Source organism: Rissa tridactyla, chromosome 4 (assembly GCF_028500815.1).
Source record: "Rissa tridactyla isolate bRisTri1 chromosome 4, bRisTri1.patW.cur.20221130, whole genome shotgun sequence".
In the NCBI taxonomy this organism is placed as follows: domain Eukaryota; kingdom Metazoa; phylum Chordata; class Aves; order Charadriiformes; family Laridae; genus Rissa; species Rissa tridactyla.
The window spans coordinates 29,278,250-29,289,849 of NC_071469.1; the positions used below are offsets into that span (position 1 = coordinate 29,278,250).

At 59.3% G+C, this 11,600-nt stretch overlaps 1 protein-coding gene across 1 annotated transcript; it reads left to right on the plus strand.

The window, feature by feature from the left end:
• Positions 1-1,725: 1,725 nt before the first annotated feature.
• On the plus strand, positions 1,726-9,951 carry RPS6KL1 (ribosomal protein S6 kinase like 1). The gene is made up of 10 exons (XM_054199928.1): positions 1,726-1,963; positions 2,681-2,805; positions 3,633-3,725; positions 4,558-4,605; positions 5,287-5,419; positions 6,755-7,684; positions 8,440-8,529; positions 8,683-8,765; positions 9,059-9,154; positions 9,266-9,951. Exons 1-10 carry the CDS (start codon positions 1,726-1,728, stop codon positions 9,374-9,376), a joined length of 1,947 nt encoding a protein of 648 aa, XP_054055903.1. The 3' UTR covers positions 9,377-9,951.
• The last annotated feature ends 1,649 nt before the right edge of the window (positions 9,952-11,600 follow it).

The window sequence follows — 11,600 nt, forward strand, 5'->3', positions numbered from 1 at the left end:
TGGGAAGCACAAAAGAGCTGCCCGGGTGACCTGAGCTGGGGGAGATGCCCCGCCATCGGTGTGTGCAGGGTACGAAGTGATGGGGCAGCCATGAATGGGTGCCCCCTTGGGCATCCTAGCCTAGCTCTGGGGCCTCTGCTCTGCTCCAAGCTCAGGTGCCATCTGGTCCCTCCTTGGGAAAGGCTGGGGCCAGCCCCACAGCAAGTACTGGCTCCGGCTAGGGCTGAACGCAGTGACTGTCCAGGCTGGTGTGGCTGCGATGGGGCCAGCTCCCGACAAAGTAAAACCGCCTTTTTGGCAACATCTGCTGTCGCAGTGGGACGTGCCTGGCAGTTAGCAAGGGGCGGACAAAAATGCAGGTGCCTCCTTCTTCCCAACCTATCTCAGCGCAGTCTTTCCTAGAGCATCGCTGGGATTTCAGCTGTCCTCCCTTTGCCAGCTGTCCTCCCTTTGCAGGTCCCCCCCCCCCCCGACCCTCCAGAAAGAAAGTTATTTGGACCTCGACTGACCGTTCCACAGACGCAGGAAACCAGCTGGCCTGAGCCACGACTGGCTGAGCGCTCCCGAGTCGGCAAATCTCCCGCACTGGTGGCTGGGGTAACCTGGCGGGCCCTGCAGACCCGGCCTTCCGAGAAAAAGCCATACCAGGGGGCCAAGAATGCAGGCTTCTAGGCTAAGCCAAAGGCGGATATTTTCCACGTACAAAGCATTCGTTAAAACACCAGCCGGGATCTTCGCTACGCTGTGCCTTAATGCATTTGTGCTGACGTTCCCCTGCTCTCTCTATTTGAAATCAGTTCGTAAAAACAAAGGAGGCTGGTAAACGAGTGGTAAAAGGGCCAGCCGAGAGCCCAGGGTTTGGGGGGGTGGCGGGGGAAGGGAGGCAACGACACCGGCTTGCAAGATACAAACCAGGGGAGCCCTCAGTGCCCCGGGGGGGCCGTGCAGAAGAGGCAGGTCACCCAGCGGCTCCCCGGGTGCACCCTTCCAGACGCAAGTAGAGGCAAAGGCTATTTAAAACACGGCTAATTACGTGTTACGGGAGGAAGGAAACACAGTAGCACGGGCAGTCCTTAATGAACGGGAGCTTTATTAATTAAGGACAACTAATGGTGACTAACGATGATAATAAAGCAAGAAGCGGGGGGTGGGTGATGGTGGTGCTCACTGCACGTTAACGGAGAGATGAAGAACCTCCCTTGGGGCAGGGAGGGGTCGGCGGGGGGACCCTGGCCAGGACCCCCCCCAACCCCGTCCGGGACCCGATTCCCCCTCGGACCGGGACCCCCGACCCCGGCGGAGACCAGACACCGCCCCCCCCCCGGCCCCGGGATCCCCGACCCCGGGCGGGACCCGACCCTCCCGGCCCCGTCCGGGACCCTCCGGTGCGTCCCCGGTGCCGCGGGGCGGCGGGGGGTGGGGGTGGGTGGGGTGTGTGATGACCTCATCCGCAGCCAATCAGCGCCGCCCCGCCGCCCCGGGGGCGCGCGGCGGCGGCACGCGGGCCCGGTGCCGCCCCGCCGCATCTGCCGGCGCCGGGGGATGCTGCCGGCGGGGCTCGGCCAGGTGGGTGCCCGGGGAGGGGAGTGGGGGGACGGGACGGGCGACGGGGCGATGCCGGTCACCGGAACCGGTCAGCGGCGCCGGTGAGCGGCCGGCGGCGGGGCCTTACCGGCGCCTCCCCGCTCCCTGTCTCCCGGCGGCGCAGGGCGGCGGTGCGGGGCCATGATCCGCCCGGAGGCCGAGCCCTGCTCCCGGGCGCTGGCGCAGGCCCGCGTCTACCTGGGGCAGCTGCGGAGCCGCGTCTCGCCGGCGGGGCCCGAGGGCGGCGGGCGGCGGGACTACCTGGTGGAGGCGGCGCGGCAGCTGCGGCTGGCGCTGGAGCGGGACGTCAGCGAGGACTACGAGGAGGCCTTCAACCACTACCAGAACGGCGTGGACGTGCTGCTCCGCGGCGTGCAGGGTGCGCCGGGCCGCCTCGGCGGGGCCATCCCTCCGGGGAGCACGGCCGGGGGACCAGGGCATCCTTATGGGGAGCGTGGTCATGATGGGGCATCCCTCCGGGGAGCACAACCAGGGGACCGGGGCATTCCTCAAGGGAAACCAGCAAGAGGGTCAGGGCATCCCTCTGGGGAGCACGGCTGGGGGACCAGGGCATCCTCATGGGGAGTGTGGTCAGGATGGGGCATCACTCCGGGGACCACAGCCAGGGGACTGGGGCACCCCTTTAAGGAGCACGGCCGGCCGGAGAACAGGGCATCCCTCAGGGGAAGCCAGCGAGGGGACTGGGGCATCCCCCTGGGGAGCATGGCCAGGGGGCTGGGGCATTGCTCTGGGAAATGCGGTCAGGATGGGGCATGCCTCCAGGGAGCACAGCTAGGAGACCGGGGCATCCCTCTAAGGAGCACAGCCTGGGGCCAGGGCATCCACGCAGGGAAACCAGCCAGGGCACTGGGGCATCCCTCAGGGGAAACCAGCGGGGGGACTGGGGCATCACTCCAGGGAGCCTGGCCAGGGGACTAGGGCATTCCTCTGCGGAATGTGGTCAGGATGGGGCATGCCTCCAGGGAGCATGGCTAGGGGACAGGGGCATCCCTTTGGGGAGCATGGCCAGGGGACCAGGGCATCCTTCCAGGGAGCACAGCAGGCCCCTCACGCCCACCCTCTGCCCCACCCACAGTTGACCCCAACAAGGAGCGTCGGGAGGCTGTGAAGCGGAAGATCACACAGTACCTCAGGCGTGCGGAGGAGATCTTCAACTGCCACCTCCAGCGGGCTGCGGGGGGTGGCAACCCCACCGCCACGGTGAGGGGCTGGCGTGGGGTGGCACAGGTGGGATGGCAGTGGATTGGTGGCACTGAGAAACCTGGGGGGAGGTGGGTTGGACGCATAAAGCAGCCCCGCTGAGCCTCCTCAGCCACCTCTGCCAGATGTCACAGTAAGGTGGCATAGAGAAAATGGCAGACGCATCAACTGCAGAGTGTCCCGGCATGCCGGGGGCTGCGAGGGGGCTGGCAGCCCTTTGCCCTGCCTGGAGCGAGGAGCTGAGGTGGGCACAGCTTGCGTGGGGTGCATTCCCCCACGTGTGAGCGTTTTAGCTTGTGGCATCGTAGTGAAAATGGCCATTTTCAGTGAGACTGAAGCCACTGGGGGGAACCACCTTGTCAGATGTTAAAAATGTCATCTTCCCTGTCATTGTTCCCATCTGGGTGGAAACCCAAGACAATGGCTGCCTGCTGCACGGTGGGGAGCAGATGGTTAATGAAGGGAGAGGTGAGCAAGGCAGGGCAGGGTCGGGGCCTGGTGAGAAGGACGAGAGGAGAACAGCAGCTGCCTTCCGTACAGATCCCCTCAGCGCTGAGGCAGTCCAGGTCCAGGTGTAAATTTTGGAGTAATTTTGCCTCCGCTGCAGGTGCAAGCTTTACCTGAAATCTTCAGAAATCCAGGAGCTGGCCGAGAAAATGTCCCAGCCGATGTTAGGAATCAACTGTGGTGGTTGGAGAGCTGTCTCTGGGTGTTGACCAGCCCGGCAGTATTGCTGCCTGCTCTGGAAAACACGGGGACTTCTTCCACCCGCTCTCACGGACAGTAGCATCTGTAGGTCCCTCATCCTCTCCTTCACTGCCTTGCAGGGTTACAGCAGCCTGCGCTTCCGGCCGATCAGGACGCTGAGCTCGGCGGTGGAGAACCTGAGACGGTGTAAGGTTGTGGGAGTGATCGATAAGGTAATGACTTGACCTGGGACTGGGATGTGGGGGGAGTGAGGCTGGGGCTGGACCAAGGGGAGCGTGACCTGGAGGGTCCTGGCAGCTGGGATGGGGGTGCCGTCCCCCAGCGCACCCACCAAGGAATGTGAGGGTTGCCATCCACACCATTCCCACCATGGAAAATTTGCAGGCGAGGATGGAAGACCCTTTAGGGGTTAGTTGGGAGATCTCTTAATGTCCCCATTCCTTTTGCTTATAAGATGTCTCAAAATATTTACAAGGAGGTTGATGCATCTGGTTCTTTCCCATGCATGGAATCATGCTTGATGCTTAGCTACCATGGTGGTGGGCTCCTATGGATAACTAAAACTTCAGCAGAAGATAAACTATACTGGTGTATCAACTAATTAGTAGTTCATGATCTTGGAGTGAAGATGGCTTACCATCTCCATACGCACCCTGGCACGTTGCTCTCCTCTGCTGTTCACATCTCAGTTTGTCAGGACTGATGTGGTCCCCCTGTCCTGCAGAGGCCCGGGTGAGCAGCCCAGCGCACCCCACAGAGCCAGGAAGGAGCAGTGAAAAGCCTTCGTTGTGAAGGAATCAAAAATGGTGTGGGAGTCACCTCTGTCTTAATTAGCTCTGCTCCCTGGCTCCATGGCTATGTCATTGCTAATAACCTGTGTTTTGTCTTTCAAGAGTAGAGGTTTGTGCACCACCAAATTCCTCTAGTTGGGTGGCGGTTTGTTGTTGCAGAGTTGAGTCCCTGGGTCGTTCCTGGGTACGTTGGGTGTGTGTTGGGGCAGGAGCAGTCACCGCTTCTGACCGGTACTGTATATATTGCTCCCAGGTGCAGATCGTCCAGGATCCGGCCACTGGTGGGACCTTTATACTTAAGGTGAGTGTTTTCAGTTTCATCTGCCTGTTTCTCCCTGTCCAAGCATATGGCTGGGGCAGGTGAGAGGACTGAAAAATAGCAGATCACAGAAGTGTTAGTGGAAGTTCGGTGTTCATAAAGCTTCTCTTGGCTGCCTCTGCCATCTTCTGTGATCGGAAGGGAAGCCGTTCTCCTTGGTCCGCCGTTCCTCTGCCTTGTAAAGTTGCAAGCCAAGCCTTACGCCCGTGTTAATCTGGGTCAACCCCTGAAGCAGATAGTGGGTTAGGTGTGGTCAGTACAAGTCCTAGGGCATTTTCCAGTGCCCTTGGAACTAAAAATAAAGGACTTCTATAATTGGACAAGGAGGCATGACAAGGAGAAGCATCAGTTCCAGAGGGGAGAGGAGAGAGGGCTGGGATGATGGATTCCCATCTGCGGGAAGCAGGGGCAGTTGTGGGGGAAGGCCACTGCTCTGGACGAGCAGCGTCCTCTGGGTCCCGCAGTGCAGGTGGGGACCGCTCTGCCTTGTCACAGCTGGGGGCTGACAGGGAGCTCCATTGCAGGTGACACAGGGGAACAGCCGTGGGGCTTAGCAGATGGCACACTGCCTTTCTGTCTGGCCTCCTGCCCTGCCAGGTGCTAGGTTGCAGGGAATCCAAGCCTCTACTGTGCTGTAATGTCCATCTACCTGTACCTCCTCAGAGCCTCCCCAAATCCCATGTTGAGACCCGTGAGCGACAGACCATCATCCCTCATGGGGTCCCCTTCATGGTCAAGCTGCTGTGCTACTACGTGAGTGAGGACTCCATCTTCCTCCACCTGGAGCACGTGCAGGGTGAGTAGGGACAGCGTTGCCTCCCATCTGTGGAGCACCCCACTCTTATCCCCAGCCTCCCTTTCTTTAAAGTCTCAAATATGTTTCTTCTGCTGGTTTGGGACTGTTTTTTATAGTGACAGCACAAGCTGTCTTTTTCATAGAAGGGTGATGGGTATCAGGGCTTAAAGACTTTGTGGAAGGAACTGCTCAGCTGTATTGGGGATTCTGGAGGTTTGGTAAGAGCCAGCTGGGGAAGTAACCTAGAAATGGGCCTGTGGAGACCTACAAGGAGAAAGAGGTTGTGTGTGTAGGGGTGTTATGTGGAAACTCGCCTAGGGACCACTGAGTCCTGTGGGAAGGAGTGGCCATGCCTTGAGGCTGATGTGGTCCAGTGTCTTGAAAAGAAAAACCTCTTCGTTTTACTTGAATTGTTTGTCCATGACAGGAAAATGATGGAGGAGAACCAAGTGAGGTAGTTCACCTGGATGTTGTAGAACAAAACTTTTGATAAGACCTTTATAAAACATTTTTTGGTTACAAAAGAAGAGGCCACACTGGATTCTGAGATCAGACCGAAGAGAGGACATGGAGAATCGGAGCATAAAGGGCAGGGAGCACATTTAGGTTTGGGTACAACAAGGAGGCAAGCTTGGGGCCTGTCCCAGATCCTGGTGAAGAAGTGTGACAAGGTGGAGGCTTGTCCCAAGGAGCTTCTTTGCTCTTTGCTGGTTGCACGGATGTCTAGGGAGCAGCAGCTGGAGTCCAGCAATGACAAATGAAGGCTGACGTGTGTTGGAGAACAGCCTCAGCTCCTCATGCATTGCTGTAGGATGAATTTGCAGAAAGCAGCCAGCAGCTGAATGTGGGGAGACTGGGAAGCCCTGGCAGTGTGCTGTGGGCTCCAGGGCTCACTGTTCCGGCTCACTGCTGACCCATGGGGTCTGTGCCGTGCTGGGGGAGCTCTCTAACATCACCGTCATGTGGAGAGGAAAGGGTTTTCAGGAGAAAGTGTGAACGGCGGTGGGATCAGGGGCATGCTTGAAGATGTGGCTGACCGTTGACATGGAAGTGGCAGAGCTGGGACCAAGGAGACTGTGCAGAAGGGGGATCAGGGCTTCTAAAGGAGGGGGGAATGAGCCTTTGCTGTGCCAGGTCCCGGGGGAGGTGTGGCGTTGAGCATGGTGTGCTTATAGGGCTGGGGAATATTCTGCATGGACCTGAGCTTTGCTGGGGAGATGCTCGGTCATGTCCCCAGCCTGCGGGCCTTGGCCTGTGCCTGAATGGGCAGTGTCCACGGCAGGGGAACCAGGGATGCTTTCTGCACCATCACTTGCTCTTCTCTCCACTTCCCAGGGGAGACACTGTGGTCTCACCTTCGCTCCAAGTACCGTGTCCAGCAGGGCTCTGCCGATGCAAACACCGTTCAAGCCCTGAGGAACCGTGGCAGAGAGGACGGTGTGGGAAGCTCCCAGGGCAGCGGCCAAGTCTCCGTCTTCTCTGCTCGAATGGGCAGTGACCTCCCATGCTCTACGACCCACCGAGTATTGGGAAACACGGATGCCTTGCCCCCTCGGGAGCAGTCCCCTGACCCCATGGACTTCGACTCAGGGAACCACTGCCGGCTTCACCCCGCTCCTGCTGGTGGCACAAGGGCTACACCTGGAGGGCAGGACCTAAGCGTCACCCAGGCTACGTCTGGCATCATGGACCATGTTCCAGCAGCATCAGCCAAAGGCCCCAGCCACCTTACCAACCAGGCCCTGGTCATCTATCCCTGGGACGCTCTAAGGAGCAGCACGGGCTGCGTATCGGAGAGACCAGCCTCCCAACAAGACCCCGGGCCATGTGCCGGTGGAAGGCTTCCCCAGACACCCGGCCCCGTACCAAAGACTGTGAGAGGGGACCAGCCAGGGGCAGGGGAGCTGCCGTCTCAGCAAGTGTCTGAGGTCCCCTGGGCTCGGCCTCTCCTGACCTCCTCGGGTCAGCGGCAGCTTCATGCAGGAGTTGCCCCCTCCAGCTCTGTCAAGCCCCATGGGCCCGACCCAGCGGCGCGGGAGCCCTCGCGGGGAGCAAACCTGACCCGTGGCCAGCTCAGAGAGCAGCCGCTGTCAGGACAGTGCCAGGCTCTGGCTTCCCATGGGCACGGCCGGAGAGCGTGGGCTGTGAAGGAGGAGCAGGTGCAGCTGTGGGCAGCGGAAATCCTCCTGGCCTTAGAGGGACTTCACCAACAGGGTGTATTGTGCCGGGACCTCAACCCCAGGAACCTGCTGCTTGATGCAGCCGGTAGGTAGTGCCCCAGGCCGCTGCCCCGCGGAGAAGGAGACTGGCCTCTCGGCTGGGAGACTGCTGTTTGCCCCATTTCCAGGGACACGGAATTTCTTGGGTTTGTTTTGGGGGAGGGTGGGAGTCTGGGGAGGTTTGGCTGTTTGGAAGTGCAGCCTCAGTTGAGACTTCCAAGTGGTAATTACAAGAGATGGCTCTGCAGCCACAGGAATGCATTGCTCCTGCTCCCATGTCAGGGCTGGCTGCCTGGGGAATCCCAGCATGGGGGAGCTGAGACCGGCTGAACTGTGCCTGAGGTTAGTGGGATTGCAGCGTTTCCCTGCTCGTAATTACTGCTTGCTGGGGTATTCTGGAGGTTGCCCGTCCCTCCAGGCCATGGGTACCACTGTCAGTGCAAGCTGAGCGCATGTCCCTGCTCATTTGGGGCGAACTGGAAATTGCTTAGGAAAAGAGGAATGCGGAGAGCTTTGGAAGGGGAAAGCTAACCTTCGCTCTTTGGCACTGCTTCTTTCCTCACTACAGCCTGCCCTGGGGTCTGCGAGATTGGAGCCCACCTAACCAGTCTTACCAGCTGCATGGGATGCCGGGGGGTGCGCAGTGCCAGGGGATGCACAGTGTCTGCGCTCGCGGCACAGCAGGGACCCAGTGCCCTGGCTGTTCCCAGTTGCAGGGACATGGCTTGGCTTTGTGCTCTGACCAAAGTTCCTTAGCTTTGTCCTAACCTCCCTGCTTTTGGCTCTGGTGCTGCTCTGCAGGTCACGTCCGTCTCACCTTCTTTGGCCAGTGGACAGAGGTGGAGCCCCAGTGCTGCAGCCAGGCACGGGAAGAGCTGTACAGTGCCCCAGGTAAGGGACGCGTCCCCTGCCTTCTCCTGCCCTTAGCCCAGTGCTGCCAACCGGGGGAGAAGGGGCTTCTGCAGGCAGCGAGATGTGCCTGGCGTGGCCCAGCCACTGGTGCTCCTGCCTCCAGCTGTAACGCCTCTCTGGCTCTCTCTGCAGAAGTGGGGGGGATCACGGAGCCCACCGAAGCAGCTGACTGCTGGAGCTTTGGCGCTCTCTTGTACGAGTTGCTGACAGGAGTGGTAAGAGGCAGAGGAGCTGTGGAAGGTGGGGAGGAGGAGGTGACGCCGTACGTAGCACAAGAGCTCCCTGCCATGCGGGGCTGGGAGGGTGCCTTGCCCTGCTGGCACCTCAGCACTGTGCCGGGTTACTTCAGGCGTGCGATTCCTAGCGCCTGCGCATGGTTTCTGGGTGTTCAGACACCCGGTTTTAGATCCTGCTGTGTAGAGCTGGGGTTGTGTGGCGATGGAGGCTCAGCAGGGTGCTCCTACCCTCCTCAGCGCCTCCGCTCACCATCACCCTCTGCCTCCTGCAGCCATTGTCCCAAAACCACCCTTCAGGGATTCAGCCTCACACCCAGTTGCATCTGCCAGAGGGGCTCAGCCTGGCCGCTACGTCGCTGCTCACTGAGGTGAGGGGCTTGGGTGGATGGGAGGGAGGATGGGGCTAGAGGGTCCAACCTGGGTAGCTTTTACAGTGTCCCCACCTCTCCATCCTGCTGTCTCATCCCCTTTCTCTGCAGCTCCTACAGTACAACCCAAAGCGGCGCTTGGGCTCTGGAGGAGGTGGCTTGGCAAAGCTGAAGTCCCACACTTTCTTCAGCACCATCCCGTGGAACAAGCTGGTGGGCTAGGCAGGCTGTCCTTCCCCCAGGGAGCTGGGCACAGAGCCGCTCTCCCAGGCACTTGTCACCGCTGGTGGCACTGGCAGGTCTGCCTGCTGGGGGGGGGGGGGGGTGGGGTGCGTGCAAGGGCTGCCCCAGGGTGGGGTACGCATGGTGTTTTGCAGCCTTACGTGTTCTTCCGTCTCTGCTTGTGTTTGTTGGCGTGTCTGAGAGAGGAGGCTGCGGTCTGGGCCAGGCTGTCTTCTCCTCTAGGTCCTTCCTGGTGGGAAAGGGATCCCAGGTGCCCACCCCTGGTGAGAGGCCATGCTCCCCTTCTGGGACATACCTTGCTCAGCTTAGCCCCATGCCCTGCGACTCCCTCCCTATGGTTTTTATCTCTGCTGCTACCACAGTGACCTCCCTCCTGCCCTGTCATTTTTTTGTGGCTTTCAAGTGCATCTCCTCCAGGCCCCACTGGCTGGTGCCCGAGCCCGGCCCCTGTGCCCATCCCTGGCTGCATGTGTGTGTGTGGGTAATGCCTGCTGCAGGGGTGAGAGGGGAAGGAGCCTTCTGCTCTTCTCCGCCCTCCCCCCAGGCTGTTGAAAAGAATAAACCTCTCATTATCGCTTGCAGAAGTAGCATCCTTTTGTTTCTGAGCTGGACCAGGGAGGCTTGTGCTGATCGAGGGAGGGCCCCAAATCTGTCCTTCAAACAAATCTCCAAACCTTCGTGGGAGCCCCAGGTTGGTGTCACCCGCTGGTTGTCAGCACCCTGCAGCCAGAACCCAGAAGGTGGCACCGAGTGCCTGACCATCTCCCCTTGTGCCCTGCTTGCCTCATGGCCTCCTGGATCTGCATGGCCATGTGCCTGCAGCTCAGGGCTGGGAAAATGCACAGAGTGCCCGTGTTTTCTTACAGCCTTGTTGTCGTCGATACCCATTCCGTCTCCAGCCTCCCAGGCCTGGTTGCTCCTTTCTGCTGGCAGGGCAGCAGCCCCACTGCCCTCCTTGCTGTGCTTTGAGCAGGGTCATTCCTGGTAGAACAAACAGCGAGGGTTTAAAGGGATGAACGCCAAGAACCAGCACTGATGGAAGAAGGGTAAGAGCAAATACAAACCAGGATGGAAGAAAAGCTGTCTGCTCACAACCCGAGGCAGAAGCTGCTGTGCTCATTTGTGCAAGTCAAAGCCAAAGGCTGAAGGCCAAACTAGCAGCGGCAGGGATGTAATTTTGGCTCTCCTCTCTCAGCGCTCCCTCCCATTGATCACTTGTCCCCGATAATAAGGAATTACTGGCACCACTAAAACTTCTACGGTTAGCTAGTTCCACCTCCTGCTTGTGAACAGCAGTAATACCCTGCTCCTTGCTGACCCGGCCTGGCTCTTGGGCAGCAGCAGGAGCACTTGTCCACCAGAGGGAAGCAGAGCCCAGGAGAAACTCATCTCCCACCCCAGCAAAGGCAGAGGACACCTCAGAGGCTGGGAGAAGCAAGAGGACTAACCAAGGAGCAGACCACTAAGCAGGCCAGATGCTGGGAGCAGCTGAGCCTGGGGCTTTTCCTCACTCGGGCAGCCTGCGCTGGCTGAACCCTCCAGCAGCAGCAGGCTCCCCCCTTGGCCGCCAGCCTCCTAGTCCTTTGCTTCAGGGGAGGTTCAGGACCTACTCTTAGGCCTGTGGCCAAAGCCACAGCATGACTTCTTGCCATAAAGTGTCCTAGGCATCGTACGGGAGGGTCAAAAAGGAAGCTTCAAGCAGAGCACCTGCATGACCCTCCTACAGCAAGCCCCAAGAGAGCAGATTAACTAAAGCAGTTTGCTAGGCTGCATCATTTAAATAGCTTGATTGTACATTCACTCCCCGGGTAGTTCAAAGGCCTCATTTATTGCAGCTCCAGACAGAATACAGGCACTACCCTTCCCCAGGCTCACGTACAAAGTCAAGGTGAGCCCTCTGTATCCTAAACCAGCACGGGGGACTGGGTGCTAGCAGCATTTTTTAATCAGAACCTTCTCTTTTGTTCAATTTATTTGTGCAAGAGTAGCTAGACTCTCTGCCCTTTACAGCACGGGCAAGGGGTTTTTTTCCTCTCTCTCCTCCTAACCTTCCACCTCAACCAGGGACACTCAGAGGAAAGCTGACTCCACGCGCAGCTTTGTCCATAGCTGCCAGGAAGCCGTGGGAAACCAGTACTAGGAACTGCTCTCCCTCTTGTCGACATGCGAGCCAGCTGTGAGCGCAATCGCTTGCTGTCAAAAG